General features: G+C 35.5%; 1 protein-coding gene across 1 annotated transcript in view; it reads right to left on the reverse strand.

Annotated features, from left to right (window-relative positions):
* LOC131690326 (putative fatty acyl-CoA reductase CG5065) overlaps nucleotides 1-26,944 on the reverse strand; it is a 51,713-nt gene that overhangs the window by 8,598 nt on the left and 16,171 nt on the right. Inside the window, exons 2-5 of the mRNA XM_058976020.1 lie at nucleotides 7,992-8,110; nucleotides 7,840-7,930; nucleotides 2,194-2,448; nucleotides 1,963-2,108 (exon numbers count right to left, since the gene is read on the reverse strand). Coding sequence (XP_058832003.1) covers nucleotides 1,963-2,108; nucleotides 2,194-2,448; nucleotides 7,840-7,930; nucleotides 7,992-8,110 — 611 coding nt within the window. The remainder of the gene's footprint in view (nucleotides 1-1,962; nucleotides 2,109-2,193; nucleotides 2,449-7,839; nucleotides 7,931-7,991; nucleotides 8,111-26,944) is intronic.

Here is a 26,944-nt window from a genome sequence, read left to right on the forward strand (position 1 = left end):
TGATTTTTGAAGTAAATATATGTATAAAACTGCCCTAAAATTTTGGTTTGATTTTAAACATTACAAGAAAATTGGCATGACATTTTCGGTGTCGCAATAATTTCGTGTTCGCCTTTTACCCCAAATACAATTGAGTAAAAAAGCTTTTTGTTTTGTATATTTATTCGCTAGTTACCTGAACACGAAGGACTTGAGTTAATGCAACATTTGCCAATGAGAAAGTGACGTCATGACAGCAGAAACATTTAAAAGTAGTTACTACATTTTTATCATTTATTGTTTAGCGGGAATTGATGGTGTTCACAACTCCCCATCGTCCCGTATCTTTATTTCTTTATTTATTAATTTGGAGCAGGGAAAAGCCCCCTGGAGTTGTTTCATTCAAACCCATTCTCCTATCTATGTGTTGGTAGGGGTTCCTTAAAAGCAGTTTTTGACAGTTTCTCTGTACTATGAATTTGTATCACATAGGTTTATTAATGAATTTGAAAAACAGCATTAATTAATTTTCGTTTCTATCGCAAAATCGACATCAATAAAAATTAATGCGGTCACAAAAGTTAGTGCCTAAAACTTTAAAGAATAAACCAAAATAGTCAATGCTTAGATCCATACCATATGAATCTTTATGGTGTTAAGTATGATAGTTTGTGGACATGCCATATTAAGAACCGACGCAATTGATCATTTAATGACATTCCGAGGTGAAATTTTTTTAGCTACGTATCCTCCGCCATCGACTGCGGCATCTCACCCGCAATTTTAATGCGGCATCTATCCCCCCTTCGAAAAGCTCTCAGCTATTCAACTGATAGTGGGTAATATGGACAGGTAGTATAAGACGGACACATGGTTATTTTAGGGATATAACACTAAAACTTCAATTGTATTGTATGTGTACCCTATCAATATTGGTAACCATGAATTATGAAACACTTAGTAGGCCTTGAATACTGTTAAACGTATACAATTTAATCAATTATTGATAATCAGTAGTGCAGTTTCTTACGGATGTAATTTTCAAGTTTCCGATTTTAAGGTTTATCGATAAAAAATCATTTTTTGCGGGTTTTTTCTTTGTTTTAATAAAGTAACTAGTGACATCTTCGTACAGAATTCCTAGAACATGGAAAAGGTAGACGAATTTGTGCAAGTCCCATACTCTGGCTATGTGTAATCCAGGAGCTGATGTTACTAATAACGCATTTAATACATAAATTTCCAGTTTTGTATAAGTGATTGTGACTGATCATTGGAACTGATTGAATAGCTCTCTTTATGACAACGGCAAAAACGGTATTAGAAAATACATCATTTGCTTCAACTCTAAAGCGTACCCCAAAACGTTATTTTTCACCTCGAAATGAACATATATTAAGAAGAACCATAATCTATTCAAAACAAATTTTAATATTTTATGTTGTGATCATCTTTTCTGAAACATGTCCGTCTTACCCCCACCATATGTCCGTTACAACCGTAGTCTGGAAAAAGTGCAGATATTTCTTCGTTTTCTAATTCTTTGAAAAATTATACTTATTGATTTTTGTAAAATAATCCCTCTGGGCACTCGAAAGCCAACATATGGAGCTACAACATAGAGTGTTACATGTTATGTTGACAAAAACATGCTCTTACTGTATTATATTTCAGTATTTCTTTAATATGTCCGTCTTACCCCCAGTTCCCCTAATTATTAATAATATTTTTGTGGGTCTATAAAAGGGATTATTTTATATCTTCAGTTCTGTAGTTCTTCGACAAACAAACTCGCAATATCATATTACTGTACAAAAGTGACTCTATATACGAGATAAAGAAAGTGCGGCATCCCTCCCGAAATTACCCTACTCCATGCATTAACAATTAGTCGTTAACTTCTACTTGTCCTTGATTTGCTTTATTTGTGACTGTAACTGACTAGGACTGAATTCGAGGCAGGCCATTTACGAAAATACTTACTTTCGGGTCATCCCTTCAACGACATTATCTTCCAACCATTCAATGGCTTTGATAACCTTGTGTGGATCCGCCGCTGGAGGGTAGGGCTTTTCAAGCAACAGCTTTTCGTTTAGATGGCAGTACGACGTTGAAACATAACCAAACATCTAAAACAAAAAAAAATGCTAATTTATTGGCCTCCAATAAATTTCACACGAAAAATACTGAAGAAAATCAGGGTCATTTGCTTACATCCAATTTTTTACACTGCTTCGCCAGTTCGATCATCAGCTTTGTGCCTCGTGTGTTGAGAATAACTGCCTTTTTGAGCGCTTCGTCAAATCGGATTGTGGCGGCACAGTGAAAGATGATGGACACATTGTCGATGATCTGTTGTCTTTCCTGCTCCTGAATGCCCAGACCTAGTTCCATTACATCACCCCCTATCACCACGCATTGATCAATCAATGTGTCTAGACCTCGGAGCTCTTTCACCTTTCCAAATATCTAGAAGTAAAAATCAATTCTGTTAGATTTGATAAATTGTCCAGACCGGGGTGCGAATGCTTATGAAATGCGACCTCACGAAGGGAGAGATTAGAAGAGTAATAAGTATGTTGCAACTGCCAATGGTCACTATCGATAAGTGTGTTAATTATGATTGCAAACGATTGGTTGATATAGAAATTTCATTTTTTTATGTGATCTGTTGTGCTAGTATTCACTACCTGCGGTACTAGTTCTATTCGTGTAATTATCTGTAATTGCCTGCTGGAAGTTCGATGTAGGCTCGATTGCTTGTATGATACAAGCTTTGAAAAGGATAATTGTAATTATTCGCTGCGTCGTTTTGGTGTGAAGTCTGTGTTCGAGTGAAAAAGTCGTTTTGCCTTCTTGTAAACCGCTTAGAATTCAATCTGTAAGTTTGCTGATCTGATATGTGTGCGACCCACTTTCGTAGGTGTAGGCATGTATCGGCGTGCGGCGTCAGGCAGATACCGCGCGGAATGTGTTGCAACTATACTTGTTGTGATTTACACACAAAAATATAACGGTTATAAACTTACGATGAAAATAGCTGGCAGAGTTGTTATGAATCTAGGTTAAAACTTGTAAATACAGGGCAGTTGAATATTCGCACCATCGAAATTGTTGTTTTCGCCTATTATGGAATCAAAAATCGCTTTCTTTATTTTATGGCCCAGAATCCTTAAGATTTTCTATGCGAATAGTGTAATAGAACATTGCATTATGTACCTAATCTTACTTTCTACGAAAATTTTGTATTTGATACTTTCATACTGAAGCTATTGTAAGTTCTGGATTTACAAACTTGAATGGTATTTTAAATAATTGACATAATTCCGATTAATAAACAATAAATTCAAAATAATCATCTTTGTAATCTCTCTATTCCATTAAAAAATTGCTGCTATACAAGACTTGTATGATAAGAAATGGAAACTGAACCTAATTTGGCAAGTTCTATTTTTTTCAGAGCGAATGGCAATTTTTGTTTTTGAATTTCGCCAATATGAAATGAACTTTTTTGATTTATTTATTTTGATTTCTTAAATTATTTTCTAAAGTAGGGGAGAGTGGGTACACTTGATCCCACTTTTGTTTTTTTTCTCATAACTTTTTAATGAAATAAGAAAAATTCGCCATTTTGCAGTCAGTTCGAATTGTAAAAGCTGTGAAGAATGTGTAAATCCAAATAGCATGTCCTGTTGGTGATACGAATAGTTTTGAAAACCATGCCAAAACGAAGTTTTTATAAAAACTTGTGGTAACTTGATCCCCTGCCTACTAGGGCTAAAGAAACAAAGCATACTATGACGATTAGACACGAAAGTTCAGCTAACCACCTAATTAATAAGACTACTTTTTAGATGCACGACAAACTTTAACCCCAGTAGAAAGTTAAAACAGGTATTCGCGGTAAATCAGTGCTGTTAAACTGGCTTTTCGAATATTCAATAAGTTATACCATAATTTGTTTACGGTAAAAACATTTTAGATCAATAAAAACAATCACGGTAAAAACATTTATGAAAATGATGTTTTTCTATTCCGATACATTTCGAAAGTGTTTGGGAGAGCTAATAATAGGGATCAAGAATACCCAGTGTTACAGGGATCAAAGATTCCTGTTGTATAAAGTGAATAAAATTTATTTTGTTTTGTATGTGTTGTCAAACTTTTCAAACTCTTTGGCCAGGATCAGCGTAACCGCGGCTACTCGCAATACCGGGAGGGGCCATCCTTTCGAGTAAGGTCTGCAGTAGAGGAAAGGCGCCTTGACAACGTTCTCAACAAAATCTCGCGCGTCGACATCGTCAGAGTTGCGTGGTTCAACAGAAGCAATTGCAGCAGACCGTTATAGTGAGTGATAGTGTTTTTTGCGCACCAAAGTATGACAACTCTTGTTAACTACAGAACGTTGCACTTGCGTTTTCCACCCTAGAACGTTGCAGTGGGGTGTGGTACGTTTACACCACGCGTTTGATCGCAATTTTCGCAGCTCAAAATGCAAACAAATGAATTGTATAATACATCATGCGCGTTTCGATAGTACGTACGATAAACGAGGAACAGGTGTACCTACTATCGAGGTATACCTGTTCCTAGTTGTATCCGTTTCCACATTTACTCGTACAAACTGGAATACATGTATGCATTTGTCGTTCACGTTATATTGAATTTTGATTTTTTCCACGATGGATCGAACATTATTCCTTTTCATTTGGAATTATTTTTCTTAAACTTTTTATTCGGTCTGCGGTAAGCCAAAGAGGGCCAAGAAACATTTTGAGATATGTGCCTAAGAAAAATAACGCTTCATAGCACTAGCAATCTCTCACATCTACTTATGTTCGAGAACTTAACTAATATATAATCGAAAGGAACTCAGTGGTCTCCAGTATGGCTTATCATAGTTAATTCATCACTTTTATCTATTTTTCAACGAATTTCGCAAGCGATTATTGTTTCAAATTCGCTGGGGCATCGTCCTCTAGGAGGTCAGACTATGCTCCGGACGCCGAATCACCTGAAGGTGAACGTCTTCTAAATTAATACCTTTGTCTGAACATAATTTTTGCATATTTCTTTTGAAGAACCGAAACACTAAACAGGAATTGCCGCTCTCTTTGCTGTTCGAAACATTTGGTAGGTAGGTATATAACTATGAATCTGAATGGAACTATGCGGTAGCGAAAGAGTTGAGGCAAAATGTAGGAGAGAGAGGGTAACGTTGGAACAGCAGGAACTGTGAAACATTCGCAATAAAATCATAATGCATGAACAGAATCATTCCCTCATATTTCATGTTTTTTTATTCTTTACATGTGTTGCTGTATTTTGGAAGACTCCTGATAACTCTATCCCTTTTGATAGATATTTGTTTGTTTTGTAATAGCCAGTGTAAATTTGCAATGAAAAATATTATTCCATTTTGTGAGTTACCGTTCATCGAAAAAATCCTTAGTCTATTGCTATTTGTGGCAAAGTTTATGCTCAACATTTGCCGTGAGCAAAATTTATGGTAACTTGTCATGGTTTTGTGTAATTTCATTATTTTCATAAACAGACCCGTTAGATAACTGTGAAACGATGACGTATGGGGAACAGTGAAAGTTTTTTCTTGATCTATATTAAAATGTTGATGGGTTCCGATTTTCAACAGTACTGTACTTATTATTTCCATACATTTTATGTAGCAAAACACATATTTCAGTTACTTGTTCACACTGAAGTCATTGGTTTGCCAGACTTGACTTAAACCGTGCAAATATGCATGTTTTATAAACCCACGCATATTCGGTTCTCTTAATTCTCTCATTGACCGCTGACCACGATAGCTTCGCTAGTTGATCGCATCGGGGGGCTGCAGTGCTGTGGTTACTTCATTCATCGATCGACTTTGCTTTTTTTCTCTTCACTCCTTACGCAATTCAAGGTTGCTTGGATGGTTCATCGTTATTTGCGCCTGTCTATACCGCCCATAATCGCAAATATACCTCATATACATGCTTTCGTTCTTGTAGGGTTTTATTTATTACAACGGTAGAGCCTACCTATTCAATTTGTAGTTGCGAACAAAATCTTTGATGTGGTATTGATTATTTAAACAAAACCATTCTATTTTTATTAGGTTGGATTTTCAACAATTATTATTGGCGCGTATACAGCAAATGTCGCGACACATGGTTGGGGAATATTCAAACAGATGCCGATTCGGTAAACTTGTCTTGTTTCATCCTACAGCGAGGATCGTCATAGGCTTCGAACAACAGCTTACATATTTTGAACATGGTCACATTGGACAGAAATTCGATTGTGGCCAGTACATAGCATATATCCAATATACACATTGTACATATAGGGTACTGACGATTTCATTATGCTGCGGCGAGTTTTCGACCTTGTCCCGCTTTATCAGACAATTTTGCGATCGCAGGTCATGGGCTTGAATGGAAGGGGCGGACTAAATGATCTTTTTTGTTCACAACATTATATTCAACAAGTGAGTGAAATTCATTGTAGCTTCCAAGCTATTTTTGTTAAATAAATCAGTTTTATTGTATTTTACTGCGAAATCTCTGTAATTTTTTCTTCTCGCTGAATGATGCTGGTATAGAGTAAATTTCCATTTTTCACCATACTAAGGAGGGTGCCTCACTAATTCATTGATTACTCGGGCTACAATCAATGGAATGCGTACAAATTGCATGAACAGCTTTGCTTCGTTGTTAAGAACTGCGATAAAAACAACAATTAGCAGAAAAAAGGTGAAATTCTCGTGTTTGAGCGCAACGAAAACTCGTATCGAGTGTCTCGATTGTTGCACTATCATTTGACTCAATGCGTAGAAACAAAGATGGCAGACACTGCTCTAACCAACGGCTTCAAAAGGGTAGGGTGATAATAGAAACATGGCAAAAATAGGTTCATCACTCTATGTAATACTATTTCCGTTTTCGGGTTTGAATGAGTAAATTAGGTTGGCAATTTTCATATTATTGTCCCAGAATCGCATGAAACATCTCACTAAACAGCAAAATACACACTACGCTGGAAATTCTAATTTTCTTCTTTCCAAAACTGTTAAAAAAATTGAAAATCGGCCAAAAAGTGACAACTTTGCTAATTTTTTGGTGTCGAAGGTTCCAGAAAAGTGTTTTTTACTATAAATCAAGATATTTATAATATATTGAGCAATATATACGCGAACAGAGGTCTTAGTGGAATGTACGTAATGTTTCAAAGGAAATGGAAGAAAACCTTTGAAACATTAAGATATTGAGGTTATACAACAGTTTTCATACATTATTTTGTGTTTTTCTGAAAGAGCTATGGAAGGGATTATAAATAGAATACATTTTTTTCGATTTGTTATCTATACAGTGAAACATTCTCATATGTTATCTTGAAAATATTACGATTTGAAAAACGTTATAGCTCTTTGCAACAACCTGATAGAGGGTAGGTTTGTATGGATGATTTTTATAGCAAACTTAGGAGTATAAGCATTTGGTAATACACCCCAGAAAGTGTCTTAAAATTTTTACATTTGTTCAGAAACTTCATATTCTTAAAATTATATTTTTACTGTTTCCTTTCCAACCAATTTTTCATCCAAAATTCAGTTAATGTCGCCGGTAGTGCACAATATATTTTCCTGGTCTACCTTTCAATATAGCTGCTAGAATGCTTCAATCATTAATGAAAATGTTATTTATGAAATCATAAAAGTATGTACTCGTCCTTGTCCAAGACATAACAATGTTTCTTGTCGACCATGCTTGTGTGTGTTGGCAGTGTATAATCATAACGAATCAACAAAGGAAATGAATGATTGGAAGTGAAGATACCTAAACGATATGCTGAACTTACTGGATTAGCAAACATTTCTTCTAAACGTTGTTTCGGAAATTTGCCCTTTTTGGGTCGGACTAGAAGATATATTTTGGCCACTTCTGTGCATCTGCAAGGGAACAGGTCATTGGAGCTTAGTTCACATCCAAGAATGGTGAATAATATCTAACCTTAGTAACTTCTCGATAAGCGCTTTTCCCATGAATCCAGTTCCTCCAGTGATAAACACGTGTCGACCCCGAAACATGGGTCCAATGCGATCTTTTCCATCGTTGTTGTCAGCGTCCATCTGCAATGATTGTAGAATAAAGCGGAATTATCATCCATGACGATGCAGCTAATATGTAAATGTAAATAGAATTGCTATAGCATTGTGTCATAACGTAAGTGGCTAGTTTCTCGCTGTTTGAACCCGGCTTAGGTTAAGAATTATACGTTTCATACATAATGATTTGCTCAATTTTAAACGACTTAGAAGTGGTTAGAATGTGTTGTGATGTAATATTGAAAGCGAATGGCTATTAGCTATCTGATGGCCATGATTATAAGGGCATAAGTGCTAAATGACGTTTCCTTGCGGCAACTGCATAGTTAGGGTGCGAATCATGTGAAGAGAAACTATAGATAACTGCTGCAACGAAAAGGCATGTGAGTGCGTACCAGCGATTTGGCAAATTAATCAGCTGCATGTTCTATGACCGACATATGTACCCCATAGATAGCGTCAAAACAGATATCGTAATACACATATAGACTCTACCTCAAAGGCATTGTACGGTAAGATGTTGGTACATTGCTCTGACGATAAACTGGAAGTGGTTTTAATTGCTTGCTCTCGTTAGTACTGGCGTGTAGTGTACCGTACATTTGAGGTTAACAATTCATTTCGTATAAAAAGAGCAGGTTGCTACTTTTAGAAATAACTGGTCACCACATAAGATATCCGTTTGAAACTACCCGCCAAAGATGGCCATAAAATGTTGGCTAATAAAATGGTTCTGTATGACCTTTCGTAATATTTTAAACCAAAGTAATCTCTTCAATTCAAAACGATTCTGTCGCACGATTTTCAGCAACCAGAAAAACTTTGACCGTTGTTGACAAGTCCAGATTATAGGGGAACATGGGGAGACTTGACCAAGCGCAAGATTCTATTTTCGGTTCTTAAAATTTTTTCAAAAATATTTTTATACTTGTTTCGATCCTTTAAGGTAATTTTAAAAGTTTGGAATGAAAAATCCTTTCTTTTTAGAAAATATTCCGTAATTAATGATTTTGCATTAAATTATGTAATTTTTTATCAAACTTTGTATGGACATATCTACTCGACCACTAATTAATATTAAAGTACTCATATATCATCTTATTCCTTATGAAGCAGTGAAATGATTTTACATAAATCGGAACATTGGAATAGTTGTTACTAAAATTTGCACGACATTGAACGCAATAGCTAATGTTGGGGAGACTTCACCAAGATTTTATGGGGAGACTTGACCAAGTGGCAGTAAGCTGAAGAAAGATACAAAATTCCTGATATTTATCATGCTTTGGTATCTACTGTTAGTGTTAATCATGCCACAAAAAAATCCCACCTTTAACATCAGTCCATATATTTTAGTATTAGTTAACAAAGGTAGTAATAATATGACTGATTTCTTGACGTGTGAACATGCAATGTAAGCAGTAAAGTTAATCCTTAAAAAGAAATGCATTTAAAAAATCGAAATTTATGAAATGCAACCCTTCTATATTTTTCACTGCTACCTTAGGATTCGACAATATGGAAAAATAATTACAGTATGTTTTAAGTAATTATTTTTTGTTATGATTTTTCAAAATGCTCTTGGTCAAGTCTCCCCTGGCCTTTGTCAAGTGCACAATAACTTTGCACATTATACCACAATGACTTTTGAAGGATTGAAGGTTTTTTTTAGAGATTTATGCAGGTTTAGCTGAAAACCTGGTCAAGTCTCCCCATATTCCCCTACTTATAATTCTTAGCCAACGGGTCTGTTCGGTCATCTATGGAAGCTGACCTTCAATGTCAGATTCTTTCTCCGAGCCAGGGCTATAAATATTCAAATTCATTGAATGAAAATTGATCATATTCAGCCGTATTCATTTTCAATATTCAGTGACGCAACTGAAAACGTCAAACGAACAAACTGCCTCTGCCCCCCGATTATTACACAAAGCGAATATACAGCAACGAATCAAACGCATCAAAGTAGGCCCTAGGACAATGTAAGCGATGATAGTTATTATTTTATGTGCTCTAGCAGCATTTGAAAACATATTCCTGTGGAGTGCGCATAAGAACTTCTGCTTATGGATCCAACCCTTTTTGGCCCTTCTCATACATCGATAAAGTGAAAGTCGTTTGCTAACAACATTTGGCTTTGCTGTTAAAAGCAACTGCAGCCACTGGCGTAGCCCTTGCACTGATGGTGGGTTCACTACACCATCATAATCATCCTCATCATCTGGCAGCATTTGAAAACATTTACCTAGATAATTAGTAAAATGAATATAATTGTACGATATTCAACTGAGTGAGAGATCTTTTTGAATGAATATTTTTTCTATTCACCACGAGTCGCATCAGGTTCATTTTCAGCCGTCAGAAAAGAACTTCGAATATTTTTAACACTGCTCCGAGCAGCCTAGATAAGCCGTCTAGTGTCGGCTAAGAATTACAGTACGAAGCATTTGTTACGGTAGTAGAAGCCTACCAAATTCCATAGTTTCATGCTACCCGTGGTATCTCCACTGGTTCAATAATTGAGGTGGTTTAAAATATTCTCAATCGTGAACGGAGCTTGGGAAGTATCGGGGCGAGCTTACCAATATCAAGTCCTTCATACAATACTGTAAGTCAGTGATGCAGTGGAGCTCACTTTGAACACTGATCTGACACTGAGGTTTGACAGAATTTCACAGTTGGGGTTTGCTAATTGAAGTTTACTGAAGTTTTGCTGGGTCGCATTCATCAAACTTCAGTGTGTACGGACCAACCTGTCCTGTGGGCTGTGCTTCATTAGGAGGCTGATAACAATATATTATCTTTCTCTGGGAAAAATCAGCCTATAAGTCATGCGGCATCCTGCGTTTTTAACGTATAAATTTATTTATTTATTTATTTCAAGTCGTCAATCAGATGTAGACCGGTTTCTTACAATAATTATTAAACTAACTTAACACTAGTTAAAATTTTGGTTTACTTTAAACTGCTGCTTAAGTTTTGTTTTCGACATAGTGAAGTCAATGCTTTCGCAATGTTTGTTGTAAATATTCATCATTTGGTTTAAAGGGCCAAACTTGGCATAATTGGTGCGATGGCGAATTGTACAAAAGATGCTGCGGTTACGTAGTTGTCGAGAAGGAGCATAAAAATTTAGTTTCGATAAAAGTTCGATTGAATCAATACGATGTGATACAATGTCGTTTACAAATGATACCATAGAAAATTCACGACGATCTTTCAAGGTTTGAATGTCAATTAGCATGCACCGTGCTTCATAAGATGGCAAATGTAGTCCAGTCCAACCTAGTTTACGAAGAGCGAACATCAAAAACTGCTTTTGTACTGATTCTATCCGGTTTGCATGTGTTGCTGAAAAGGCGACCAAACTATACTACAACATTCTAGTGTTGAACGCACATAGGCTACATATAATGTTTTACATTTCTTATAAAAGAAATGTATAGAATTCGCTCAAACTTTCAAGATTTTTTCCGAGGCCCGGCGGGCCGAGTCTTATATACCAATCGACTCAGCTCGACGATTTGGGACAATGTCTGTGTGTGTGTGTGTGTGTGTGTGTGTGTGTCTGTGTGTGTATGTAACGGACAAATTCTCATTCGTGTTTCTCAGCAATGGCTGAACCGATCTTATCCAAACCAATTTTAATTGAAAGAACTAAAAACAGTATGAACGCTATTAATTTGTTTTTGATTCTGATGTTTAGTTTTTAAGATATGAATGTTTGAATGCGTAAAAATGGCGTTTTTTGCAGTTTTTTTTAAATTATCTGCCAAAATTGAAATTATAGATTAACAATTTATATGTTCTTAGACAGCTTAAACGAATACCTTTCGAACAAGCTATAGATTGTTGAAATCGGACTATTATCAAAAGAGATATTTAACATTAAATGCGGACGAAAGATTTTTATCATTTCCCATTGCCAGAAAAATGACCAAAAACATGTAATCTATTATTAATGCCAAAACGGCTTATTTTAGGTCAATAGTATCTTCTGAGAATTTAATGGAGGTAATATGCCCTTTCTTTTGGTATTGTGTTTTTGCTGATTAATCCCCCTATGAGTGAGATATTTTTACAAATTTTCTTGGAAGTGATTATATCGAAATGATGCCTTCAGCAAATTTGTAGCTCTTACTTTTGCGAATAACTTTACTGAAGACTTCAAATATCTATTTTGAATACTTTAAAAGTTATGGCTTGTTGTTTGTGGATTACTCTTTGTCGCCTATTTATTGTTCAATATAGTAATAATCCATTGAAATAAGCCAAACATTATTTCGATAAATCGAATTTTGTATTTCATTTTTCTATCTACAACCGCTAGAAATAATCACCGAACACTTTCAAGTTGTCTGGAAGGAACTTGATAACTTATCAGTGCAAAAATGTTCATTTGTGCGAACCGTCTGACTGCAATTTTTCTAACTTATGACCATCGGATCGATCTGAAACCTTTCGGAAAATGAAAAGCGAAATAAATAACTCCAAGCAACGGCGTAGCCAAGAGAAGGTTTTGGGGTTTAACACCATACAACCCCCCCCCCCCCCCACCACACCCAAAAAAAATTGGATTGAAGTTGAAAATTTATTGATGCAGACTGATTTAATTCAATATTACAATAACATTATCTGATCCGTAGATTGATAACCTGCTGTTGTAAACATCATGAGGACTTTTGATAAATTGTCGGAATGGGGTCCTGATATGTAACTGATCTATTGGTCTTGATTTCACAGTTGTCTAATAGCATCAATATCAAATTCCTGCCTGAAAACATTCCAATAGAAAATTTCAGAGTTCTGTAATCAATCACAATCCTCAGATTTATTTTAAAATTTTCAGCTTTTTTCCTACACAATATTACGAAAGCTTATTAAACAATTTTTCCTAATAAGTTTGTGACAATTATAAACTATTTGAAATTTTTTAATAGTTTTATTTTTTAATTAACCGTGATTTTTTAATAAATAGTGACCATCGCTTCACAACGTAGTCTATTTTTCATGGCTTGCGGTGAGCACGATTTCTCGAATTTCTGAACTGAAAATTATGGAATAGAAATTAATTTTTAGTATTCTTTACTAATATTTCGACGATTTCGCTAGATTTTCAGAGCACTGTGCACCCAGTGCTTTAACGCAAGTGACGGAAGGTTATCGAAAAGTTTCGTGAAAATGAAAATTCCAGTAATGATGATGATTTTCCCAAACGGTTCGTTTTCGTGAGGTTTTTATTTGTTCTTTGGCATTAGGATTAGCGATAATAATTCAAATCAAGGATACTACTGGGAAGTCACCTTTAGAAAAAGTCGATGTCGAAGTAAAATATTTGAAACTATGCACGCATGCACTTCAGAGATAGCGTGATATCAGGAGCTGCGATTTCATTTCAACGCTTTTTTGTGAAAAGGGCGATACTTACAAATGTAAACATAGGGCTTTTTTCATACATGCGAAGGGCTTTGAAACGCAACAAATTAACCTAAAAATTTTGATTCTACGATATTGCTTTCTTAAACTACAGCAAAAATACAACGAGCGAAACTGTATTTTTGTTTGTTTATTTAAAGTTTCGCCCTCCACGCTCCATGCAAACAAACAGGGCGATACTTTTTTTGCTAGCAGTTTAGAGGCGAAACTGTTATTTTCGTATTTTTTAGGATTATCAAGCTGATACCAGCTGTAAATAGTAACAATGATCGATATTGAAAAAACACGGACGAAATCGGTGGTGTAGAACGGTAGTTATTGTAAAAAAACGTGTTTAATCCACCTAACAGTGTGATGAGACATTTCTTATAACTCTTATCACTCTCTTCGGATATTATATCGCTTGAGAGCATTTAGAACTTGATGCTTCGCGATGTTTTTGATAACACATACTACATGGGATAGTGGCAGGATTCAGAGAATCGCTCAAATCAGCACAGGACAACATCAGTGCTAGGAATCTCAAACCAAATCAATGGGAAAGCGAAAAAATGGCCCATAAAATAGACATACCAACGAATTATTGTTAATGCTCTGTTAATAAAATATCTATATTGTGGTGGGAAAACTGAATTTTCCTAAAGGGGTTATATATTGTACTGAAACAAAAAAAACGAATTTTTTTGAATCGATTTGAAGTTTATATTTTACTCAAATTTCCAACGCGACTGAGAACTAAGAAATCAACGCTTTTTCTTGAAAAGGGCGATACTAGCAGTGATACCATTCAAAGAAAATCAACAGTGTATATTTCCAGACTTGGTTTTATTTCCTATTTAAGAACTATTGTATTTTTTACATTCTAGATTGCATGATTCAGTGATCGAAACCCAAAACTTCATAAAGTATTTGAAATTATTAAATTAAAATTTGTTTTTGCTATTGAAATTGACAAAATGATAGTATCGCCCCTTTGGCGATTGTTTACTTTTTCGGTCCCATCTATCAGCATTGAAGTATCGCCCTTACGTTTTTTTACAATAACTACCGTTTTACACCACCGATTTCGTCCGGGTTTTTTCAATAGAGATCATTGTTACTATTTACAGCTGGTATCAGTTTGATAATCCTAAAAAATACGAAAATAACAGTTTCGCCTCTAAACTGCTAGCAAAAAAAGTATCGCCCTGTTTGTTTGCATGGAGCGTGGAGGGCGAAACTTTAAATAAACAAACAAAAATACAGTTTCGCCTGTTGTACTTTTTGCTGTAGTTTAAGAAAGCAGTATCGTAGAATCCAAACTTTTAGGTTAATTTGTTGCGTTTCAAAGCCCTCATTCGCATGTATCTATGTTTACATTTGTAAGTATCGCCCTTTTCACAAAAAAAGCGTTGAAATGAAATCGCAGCTCCTGATATCACGCTATCTCTGAAGTACATGCGTGCATAGTTTCAAATTTTACTTCGACATCGACTTTTTCTAAAGGTGACTTCCCAGTAGTATTCTTGATTTGAATTATTATCGCTAATCCTAATGCAAAAGAACAAATAAAAACCACACGAAAACGAACCGTTTGGGAAAATCATCATCATTAGTGGAATTTTCATTTTCACGAAACTTTTCGATAACCTTCCGTCACTTGCGTTAATGCACTGGGTGCACAGTAGGGTAACAGGAAAAAATGACCCCTATCGGCCCACCTCTGCGTCGATTCCTAGTCCCACCAGGAGTACTTGCACCAAATTTGAAGCAAATCGGACAAGTCCAACTACCGCACCAACGGGCCTGAAGTTTGTATGGGAATTTTCAATAATTTACATAGAGAAAACCCACCAGCACACATTTTCGCCGCTAGGTGGCACTGTATGCATCGTATTATCACTGTAAGTGAAAATAAGAAGGATAATTGAATTGTCTACAACTTAGTCGAAGACTGCAAGTAAATCCGACTTTGTTAAAAGAAGTTATTAAACTTTTAATGAAATGATGTCTGAGTCAGTTTTGCATGGGGCCTGATAGTGCGTGGTTGTGTATCAGTACTCGATTCACACGAACTAAACATTTTTGTGAAATAATCGTTGGGTTTAGCTCAATGGTATGTTCAGAAGAATTATAGTAAATAATACGAGTCATGCTTTGATTAGAAAATTTTAGTTCCACCTGTTACCGCATAGAGGGCGCCAACACTAACTTTTCAACGGAGAGAGATAGAAATTTGGTGTCTTCTACAAAGTTATAGAACAGGCATTTTTCAGTATTTCTTCTGAACATCTTGATACTCTATCTCTCTTCTATGAAAAGTTAGTGTTGGCGCCCTCTATGCGGTCACAGGTGGAACTAAAATTTTCTAACCAAAACATAACTCGTATTATTTACTATAATTCTTGTAAACATACTATTCCGCTAAATCTAACCATCATTTCACAAAAATATATAGTTCGCGGGACTCGAGTACTGATACACAACCATGCACTGCTAGGCCCCATGCAAAACTGACTCAGACATCACTTCGTTAAAAGTTTAATAACTTCTTTTAACATAGCCGGATTTACTAGCAGTCTTCGACTAAGTTGTAGATAATTAAAATATCTTTCTTATTTTCACTTACAGTGATAATACAATGTATACAGTGCCCCCTAGCGGCGAAAATACGATCTAGTGAGTTTTCTTCATGTAAATTGTTGAAAAATCCAATATAAACTTCAGGCACGTTGGTCCGGTAGTTAGACTTGTCCGATTTGCTTCAAATTTGGTACAAGTACTCCTGGTGGGACTAGGAATCGACTCAGGGGTGGGCCGATTGAGTTTTCAAAAATTCATCATTTTTCTGGGCAGCCTAGTGCACAGTGCTTTAAAAATCTAGCGAAATCGTCTTAGGGCACCAGCGGGTCTGTAAAGAATACTAAATATTAATTTCTATTCCATACTTTTCAATTCAGCAATTCGAGAGATCGTGCTCACCGCAAGCCATGAAAAATAGACTACGTTGTGAAGCGATGGTCACTATTTATTAAAAAATCACGGTTGAATAAAAAATAAAACTATTAAAAAATTTCAAATAGTTTATAATTTTCACAAACTTATTAGGAAAAATTGTTTAATAAGCTTTCGTAATATTGTGTAGGAAAAAAGCTGAAAATTTGAAAATAAATCTGAGGATTATGATTGATTACAGAACTCTGGAATTTTCTATTGGAATGTTTTCAGGCAGGAATTTGATATTGATGCTATTAGACAACTGTGAAATCAAGATCAATAGATCAGTTACATATCAGGACCCCATTCCGACAATTTATCAAAAGTCCTCATGATGTTTACAACAACAGAATATCAATCTACGGATCAGATAATGTTATTGTAATATTAAATTGAATCAGTCTGCATCAATAAATTTTCAACTCCAATCCAATATTTTTTTTTGGTGTGGGGGGGGGGGGGGCTGTATGGTGTTAAACCCCAAAACCTTCTTTTGGCTACGCCGTTGCTTGGAGTTATTTATTTCGCTTTTCATTTTCCGAAAGGTTTCAGATCTATCCGATGGTCATAAGTTAGAAAAATTGCAGTCAGAAGGTTCGCATAAATGTACATTTTTGCACTGATAAGTTATCAAGTTCCTTCCAGACAACTTGGAAGTGTTCGGTGATTATTTCTAGTGGTTGTAGATAGAAAAATGAAATACAAAATTCGATTTATCGAAATAATGTTTGGCTTATTTCAATGGATTATTACTATATTGAACTATAAATAGGCGACGAAGAGTAATCCACAAACAACAAGCCATAACTTTTAAAGTATTCAAAATAGATATTTGAAGTCTTCAGTAAAGTTATTCGCAAAAGTAAGAGCTACAAATTTGCTGAAGGCATCATTTCGTTATAATCACTTCCAAGAAAATTTGAGAAAATATCTCACTCATAGGGGGATTAATCAGCAAAAGCACAATACCAAAAGAAAGGGCATATTACCTCCATTAAATTCTCCGAAGATACAATTGACCTAAAATAAGCCGTTTTGGCGTTAATAATAGATTACATGTTTTTGGTCATATTTCTGGCAATGGGAAATGATAAAAATCTTTCGTCCGCATTTAATGTTAAATATCTCTTTTGATAATAGTCCGATTTCAACAATCTATAGCTTGTTCGAAAGGTATTCGTTAAAGCTGTCTAAAAACATATAAATTGGTAATCTATATTGTCGATTTCTGCAGATAATTTAAAAAAACTGCAAAAAACGCCATTTTTACGCATTCAAACATTTATATCTTAAAAACTAAACATCAGAATCAAAAACAAATTAATAGCGTTCATACTGTTTTTTAGTTCTTTCATTTAAAATTGGTTTGGATAAGATCGGTTCAGCCATTTCTGAGAAACACGAATGAGAATTTGTCCGTTACATACACACACACACACAGACACACACACACACAGACATTGTCCCAAATCGTCGAGCTGAGTCGATTGGTATATAAGACTCGGCCCTCCGGGCCTCGGAAAAAATCTTGAAAGTTTGAGCGAATTCTATACATTTCTTTTATAAGAAATGTAAAACGTAAGGGCGATACTTCAATGCTGATAGGTGGGACCGAAAAAGTAAACAATGGCCAAAGGGGCGATACTATCATTTTGTCAATTACAATAGCAAAAACAAATTTTAATTTAATAATTTCAAATACTTTATGAAGTTTTGGGTTTCGATCACTGAATCATGCAATCTAGGATGTAAAAAAACACAAGAGTTCTTAAATAGGAAATAAAACCAAAAAAAAAAAATATTCGCTGTTGATTTTCTTTGAATGGTATCACTGCTAGTATCGCCCTTTTCAAGAAAAAGCGTTGATTTCTTAGTTCTCAGTCGCGTTGGAAATTTGAGTAAAATATAAACTTCAAATCGATTAAAAAAATCATTTTTTTGTTTCAGTACAATATATAACCCCTTCAGGAAAATTCAGTTTTCCCACCACAATATAGATATTTTATTAACAGAGCATTAACAATAATTCGTTGGTATGTCCATTTTATGAGATTTGAGATTTCTAGCACTGATGTTGTCCTATGCTGATTTGAGCGATTCTCTGAGTCCTGCCACTATCCCATGTAGTATGTGTTATCAAAACATCGCGAAGCATCAGGTTCTAAATGCTCTCAAACGATATAATATCCGAAGAGTGATAAGAGTTATAAGAAATGTCTCATCACACTGTTAGGTGGATTAAACACGTTTTTATTGTGTAGGGATCTTGGAAATTATAGCAGAAGCGTTTAATAAAACCTAGTGTGCTGTTTGCTTTGTTAATTATTGTATTATAATGATCTATGAATGTTATTTTGGAATCTATAATAACTCCTAGATCTCTTATTCTGTCACACTTTTCTACTTGTTGATTTCCCAATAAGATTCTATTGTTCTGTATATTATTCTTTCTACTCAATGTTATGGAATTACATTTTTTACATTCAGTTTCAGCAGGCTTTTATTACACCATGTATAAAATATATTTACTTCGTTTTGAAATGTCTGAAAGTCTTCACCATTTCTTATTTCTAGAAATAGTTTCATATCATCAGCATATATAAGAACTTTTACATTTTTTAGAATGAAGGAAATGTCGTTAACAAATAAAATAAAGAATAGCGGGCCCAAATGAGACCCTTGAGGGACTCCTGATGTAACTTGAATTGGGATTGATTTTATCCCTTTAAATCTAACAGCTTGTTCACGATTTGTAAGATATGATTGTACCCATGTAAGAAGTCCTGGCTCAAACCCCATTTTTTTCTAATTTAAAAAGTAGCATGGGTATGTCGATGCGATCAAAAGCTTTGCTAAAATCTGTATAAAGAGCTTCAACGTGGTTTCCGTTATCCATTGCTGTTAATGTGTAGTTAATGAATTCGAGTAGATTTGTACTTGTAGAACGCCCTTTGAAAAAACCATGTTGCACATGGGTAATTCTGTTCTTGATTTGGTGGAATAAATTTTCATTAACAATCGCCTCGAAAATCTTGGGAATGCACGAGATGATAGCTATTCCACGATAGTTACGCACATCGGATTTTTTACCGTTTTTAAAAATTGGAACTAGGAAAGAGCTTTTCCATGTTTTAGGAAAACAACCTGATTCTAGAGACATGTTAAAAAGCCAAAATAAAGGAGCGGTTAGTTCTATTGACAAAGTTTTTAAAAACACCGGTGGAACGCCATCAGGTCCAGGGCTTTTAGAGCTATCCAAGTTTTTCAAGGCATCCATGATTGTATGTACTTTTATCTGTTTAATGTTAATATCTCTTGAAAGTTCTGGGAGGAATGAAAAGTATTCACGCTCTCGATCCTTCTCTGAAAATGTAGTGTAAACTTCCTGGAAGAAAGTTGCAAAAAGATTGCAGATTTCCTCTGAGTTATCGCCTACCTTTCCATTGAGATGCATTTCTGTTGGGAAATAAACCGATTTTATTTTAGTTTTTACGTAATTAAAGAAGTTTTTTGGGCAAGTTTTTATATTGCGTTCTGTTCTTGCATTGTACTCTTCAAACGCGATATCAATGGCAAGGTTCAATTGATCGCATAGATTTAAATAGTTTGTTAAGTTATCTTCGCTGTTGTATTTTTTGTAGATTTTGTGTGCTTTCTGCTTACGATTTTTTAAGTTTTTGATTTCTCTATTAAACCAGATGGGATGTTTTGAGTTATAGTGACGCCTTCTTCTTTTCAATGGTATATCTTCGTGAATGACTTCAAATAATATTTTGTAGAAGATGTCTACGGCAGTTTCAACATTTTCTTCATTTCTTAAAATCATTTGCCAGTTTATTGCATTAATTTTTTGCCTCAAGCTTTCATAGTTAGCGGACTCGTAATCAAATACCTCCTCAAATTCACTATCACCAGGTCTGTCGTTAACATGCAAGAATATAGAAAACTCAATGGCTGTATGATAAGTTTCATTCTTCCATAAGGGAGTAAGTGATTCCGTTACACAGAAGTCTTCGTCTATATTCGTCATTAATAAATCTAAATAGCAATGTCGCTGATTTCTTATGTGATTTATTTGATTAAGTCCTAAACTGGCAGATTTATCGCAAATGAACTGCAAAGTTTCATTTTCCCCTACAATAGGAAGTAGGATGCTCTCATTATCAGCATCTGGTATGAAATCAATACCGCGTTGATTGAAATCGCCGTATATGTGAACTTTTACGTGCGGGGAAAGACTATTAATAATGCATTCAGCAGCATGATAAAACTTTTCGTAAGTCGTTTTTCGAGCAAAATTTGGAGGAAAATACACCGAAGCGAAAACGTAAGTTTCGTTTTTAACATGAACTTTCACCCACACATGCTCGAATTCTTTTGATTTTATAGTTTTGATAACTTCTGCATTTAGTTTTGCTGAAATCGCAATCAAAGCGCCCCCTCCTGACTTCTTACCAGATACATGACAATCACGGTCATCCCTAAATACATTGTAATTGCTCCCGAAAACTTCTTCACTTCTCACTGTTTCGTCCCAACTAGTCTCAGTTGCTAAAATTACGGAATAATGACAACCTAATATTTTGTTTTGAATCACATTCATCTTAGCTGCACTTTTCATGCGGTTAAAGTTTTGGCAATAGACCAAGATTTCTGTTCTTGACTGAGATTCTCTTGGAGAAGTGTTAGTTGAATGGGAATTAATTGGAAATTAGGATATATCGAAGAAAGAGAGGAAGACTGATGTGAGAGAGGGTTGAACAAACTGCCGTCGTTGGAAGATAACCTCTCGAAAGATAATACAAACGGGTTAGATAGTGTGAAGAAGGACGATGGGTCTTTCATTATTGATTCCCAAGAAACGCTTCATATCATTACGGAGAAAAAAATTCCTGGTTGGTTTCCCATTAATAATATACAAACACAGAATCTATGTTTACAACTCGCGAAATGGTTAGTGCTATCTTTACAGACGCTAAGGTGGAATCTACGATCGACTCCATTACGAGTCCCTTTAGGGCAAGTCTAATGATAAACAGTATACCTGCAAGCTGGAGACAAACAAGGATAATATTAATATCAAAATCTGGGAAGTGCGATAAGTCACTTCTGCAATCTTTTACACCAATCAGCTTAACCACCATATTCCTGAAAAAAATGGAGAACATAATTGACTTACGCATTAAAGAGTCACACTACTGTAGCATTTTCAAAAAATCGAAATTTTGTTTTATTTGTCCAAAATGTGCTTTAGGGTCTTGAAAATGATATAACAAAAAACCGCAGGCGATAATAATTGCTAAATGTTCTAATTTTCAATTCTGCCGCAACGCCTCTTCTGTATAGCCCGAGCGCACTGAAAAATTTAATAGCGTTTTTCTCGAAATCACATTTTTGGAGCTGACCGGAAACGTCACTCGAACAAACGATTTTCTATCGTTTTGAAATTTTTACAGTACGTTCACAATTGAATTCTCCAGCGACGTTCGTAGGATTATTTTAATTGTTAGCAACAATTTTGTGTCGATTTATATGACATTTTCAGCGATTTTTTACTAAAAAGAGCGCCATTTCGTGAAAAATCGAAATATCAAAAAAAAATCCTACCAATGCTACACAGTCGCCATCTTGTGACAAAATCACTTGAAAAAAATATGTTTTGTACTTCACAACTAGGAATATAAATCCCATTTTACGAGATTCCGATTCACCTCTTTATTGCATCTAGAAAAAATTCCGTAATATGTCTATTTTTTTAGTGTTATATGGTGGTGTTACCCCTTAAAGCAGAGCACTTGAAATACGCGAAACGCAAATTTTATTTATTCTACATTACACAAATATTTATTACTTATATACTATACTGAATAAGGGATGCCATCAAGGCGGTGTTTTATCACCCTTATAGTGGCCATTGGTTGTAGACGAGTTATTGAAATCATTAACTGAAATGGAATACGAAGTGAGGATTTGCAAATGATGTTGTAATCCTCGTGAGGGGAAAGTGTGACTATGTTATCTCAAATAGAATGCAACCTGTATTGAACTTCACTTCGAAGTTATGCATAAAGTAGGGCCTGAACATAAATTCCTTCAAAACAGTCATAACGTCAAGGACTCTCATCGAGTGCCATCAAAATGGAACTGAAAAAGTGAGAAATCACAGCTACAAAAACAATTGGAGTACTAGATCTGGGCTACGACAATCAAAGAAATGTATCTCACCCAACGATGAAAAAGACTGGAGTTTCATAGGCTAAACAAAAAAGGCTATACATCATAGCGGACACTGTCCGAGTGAATATCATCTCAAGAATATTGGTAAGATTACAAAAGATACTTTCCACGTCTGCGGATCTGAAAATGAAACACCAGAGCATCAGCTCTGCTTTCATATAACGCAGCCTAGTTAAGGGTCCTCGGTAAAGGAACACCGGGGCCTTTTGATATTTGGTCGGTTTTAAGTCAGACCGGACTGAGTAACAAAATATTGATTTCGAGAAAAACGAGTTTAAAGTTTGAATCACTATAATTGGAAATGATTTTTGCCAAAATTCTTGTTTATTGTTACATATTTCAAATCTGGCAAAAGTCGAATGTAGCTGACGAAAATCTTTATCCAGTGTTATCATTGTCTCATTTTTTGATGTTTTGCGACTTAGTCCGGTCTGACTATTACCAAATAGGTAAGAGGCCGTACACAAATGACGTAGCTTTTTTCAGCGTTTTGACCCCTCCCTCCCCCCTCGTAGCACTTGGTCACAAAATTCTAACCTCCCCCTCGTAAATAACGTAGCGTTTACCAACCCCCTCCCCTCGTCCCATGCAAAGCGCCCGAGGGATAAAAAAATTACATATGTTTTTCAATTATTTTAAATACATGCCCTTCAAAATGTTTGACGATTTTTATCAACATTTTCATTATAACAGCAAATTGCGTGTAAAATAAGCCCATTTCGTGACAAATATAGTGTTGATAGATTTGTTTTGAATTTTATATGTCAAGGGCAGCATGAAGAGAAGTCTCTCAGTTCACAATCGTGCAGCTCCCAATGATTGTAAGAATCATACGTTCATCTAAATTACTAAATTTTGTTTTTGAATTCGAAGTGAAAATTTAATTCAGCTTTCAAACTAAGTCTACTAGTTAGCAGCATTAGCTAACTAATGTAGCAAATTAAATCCGCATACAAAGTCTCTTTGTATTTTCGCGAACTTGCAATTCCGCGAATCGTAAAATTTACCTCATGAAAAACCGCATCAAAAGTAACTTGTTTGAATTTAAATTTATTTCTCTTGGGAATGGAGCATCATTAAATTGTTTTCTCTAAACAATGGGTTTTAAACTTAATGCTACGTCGCATAACTTCTGACCCTACCCTCCCCCTCGTCACACTTCGTCACAAATTTGGTATACCCTCCCTAATGCTATGTCATTTATGCATGGCACTAAAGGGGAATAGCGTTTATCTCAATAATGACAACCATTAATCAACAGTGATATGTCACAGTAGATAGTAAACTTAGGTCAAGGAATGTCATAAAACTAAATTCTGGTCGAAGTGGTTCGTCTCTTACAACAACAAAAACCACAGGGTAATCTGGAACCAATGCACCTGGTTCCCGATTCTAAGATTATAAGCAAATGCCATTAAGGTTAAAAAATGGTTAAATTATAAAACCTTTATAATTGGAATGAAAAAAAATCAGACTGAAACAATATATTCAGTTGATGCTGATATTAATTTTATGTTACTTGACTACAGTTCAAGATAAAATGGAGGCTATACCGAACTTCGATATCTCAAATGAGGTCCACAAAGTGGATCCTCAGATATGGGATGTAGGTGGTCTTATACTGCATAAAGTAGCAATATCATTATATATGGATGGTTCTAAAATTGGTGAGCTCACTGGCTCGGGAGTCTAAGGACAAAGAATTGAAGATGCGATATCAATGGGACAGTGGTCAACAGTTTCCCAGGCAGAGGCATTTGCAATATACACCTGTTAGGAAGTCTGTAGGAAACGAAACTACAGGCATGCAAAAATCACAATCTTCTCGCACAGCAAAGCATCACAGTTGGCATTAAAGTCGTCGAAATGTGAGTTCAAAATGGTTTGGGAATGCATCACACCGTTCCAACAACTGGCAACTCGGAATAAAGTAATGATATTCTGGGTACCAGAATTTAAATCTGAATAAACACTTGTTTATAAATTAATAGTTTATTATTTATATAGCGTAGAATTCTTGTTTATAAGAGGGCATAAACATTTAATAAATTTGTTGCATTTTGCTTGGATTGCTTCAATGTGATACTTGAAAGTAATGCCAAACACTGTCGAAAGCTTTTTTCAATATCTAGAGGAGCAACTGGTCTATGTTGTTGGTACTGCTAATTTCACAATAACCCAATAACTAATTTTCGTACGAAGTTTAAATGCAATACCCTCGACCCTCAATTTTATATAGATTTTTGGAAACCCCCAAAATAACCAATACTGCTATTGATGCAAGTGGATAGAAAACTTGAAAAACACGCTCAAAAAGCTATCAGTACTGTAGTCATATCCAAAAGAATACAGTTTTCGATTAGGTTGACATACGATGCCTTTCAGCCGTGTCGCTTTTAGACCGAAAGTACAAAGACCTGAAAACACAACATGGATAAAAGACATTGACATGATGTCGGTTACAGCCTCAGTCGCAACAGCGGTCAAATCCTTCACAGGTTCTGTGAAGGTAAACAACCGTCGATAGATGTGAATATTGCGTTGTTTTCCTCAGAGCTGTATCAACCATATGAACAGTAGAACCCTGAAAGCTATGAAGTTGTTTAGTTTCTAGTGGAGTTAATACCAGTGCGCTTCGCAAAACCAAAACGAATATATTTGACATAAACCAAATTTAGGCACGTGCATAGTAGAAACAAAAACTGACATATATTCTGAATGTTATAAGTCTGTCGGTGAGTGTGGCAGCTCATAAAACTTACACCAACAAGAAAATTATTTCAATAAGTCCACGGTTTCAGACTTTTTTTTCGTTCTCTTAATGAGGCTGAGATGAATATTTTTTAAACCGGAGCAACAATAATTATAAAATAATTTCAGGAAATGCTCGTTGCTTAAAAAGTGGCTAACGTCATTCTGAAAGTGCGATACATTCCAGCGAATAGTTGGTGCCAGGCTGAATTTTGTAGTTTACAACTAACATTTTTGAGCCATTTCGATTTATGTAAAATTTTGTAACCGTGCCCGCACCTTAATCGAGTGCACATTAAATTTAGTGTACTATTATAAAAATAAAACTGATTACAACCAGTGCGTAATGCCAGCAGGTCAGCACGAATATTTTGATTTACAGCAAGCTTTTAGTGCAATCTTCTCTTCACCCCAACGCAACGTTGGAGTTCAACATTCAACGACGACCCTCAGTCGCCATCGCACACATATAGTCGCCAAGCTGTCCGGTAGATAACTTTCATTTTTGTTATTTCGGCTTCTGCCGAAATGCAACCGATTCGTATTGAGTCAGATTTTCGAGTTTTCTGGGTCACCGTTACCGGTTTGACGGTCAATGTCAAACAGCTGAGCGTCTTTTTGTGAGATCTGCGACAAATAGTTATGCAAACGGGTAGGTTGAGGACGGAACTGAAACCAGTCATTGTGTTTGTAGAAGTAGCATAGTAGCAGGAAGGTGCGGTTTGTGTTTTATCAGACTGAATTTCGACTGACTAACGCGCGAGAGCGGAATAGATTCTTTTCCTGAAGTCAACGGCATTATGAAGATTGTATATAATAGATATTTGGTGGACCTTGCACGGCCACGCACATGCCGCTAGAGGTTTTCATGTCATTGGTGAGGAGTTCAATCGATTGTATAATCAGAAGGATTCGTTTGTTTTTAATCAGTTACTTGTTTCTTATTTAAATTCTACGATAAACATAGAAGCTATCCGGATTTTACACTGTCGTTCAGATATCTTGCCTAAAATATTTCCACTATAAAATAAAATCTTGTTTTGAGTGGAAATTTAATGAATGTTAGACAATTTTAACTCGAATCATGGCCTAAAACCGAACTCGAAAAGCTCGAGTTCCTCAAAATTTGAAATGCTAGTGGTCTGTTGGGTCGAGTTGTTGAAGAGTATCGTATTTCCGGATTTGGGTACAAATCGGATTCTGCGAACTGAATCGTGCCTCACGGTTCTAAAACCATGGAATCCGACAGTGTCAAAAATTTTCATTACCTGTATCCCATTAGAGGTACTTAATAACGAAAGATGATCATCTGCTAATAATGGCAAGAAACACGGTAATGGTTCACAGAACTGATGGTTAGTTAGAACACCAAAATACTGCCAAATTTATTATTTTTGACCTAAGTTATGTTTCTCCCTGTTTTCTAGTTTTTTTTTGAAAGTAAGCAAGGTAAATATA

Source organism: Topomyia yanbarensis, chromosome 3 (genome assembly GCF_030247195.1).
Source record: "Topomyia yanbarensis strain Yona2022 chromosome 3, ASM3024719v1, whole genome shotgun sequence".
In the NCBI taxonomy this organism is placed as follows: domain Eukaryota; kingdom Metazoa; phylum Arthropoda; class Insecta; order Diptera; family Culicidae; genus Topomyia; species Topomyia yanbarensis.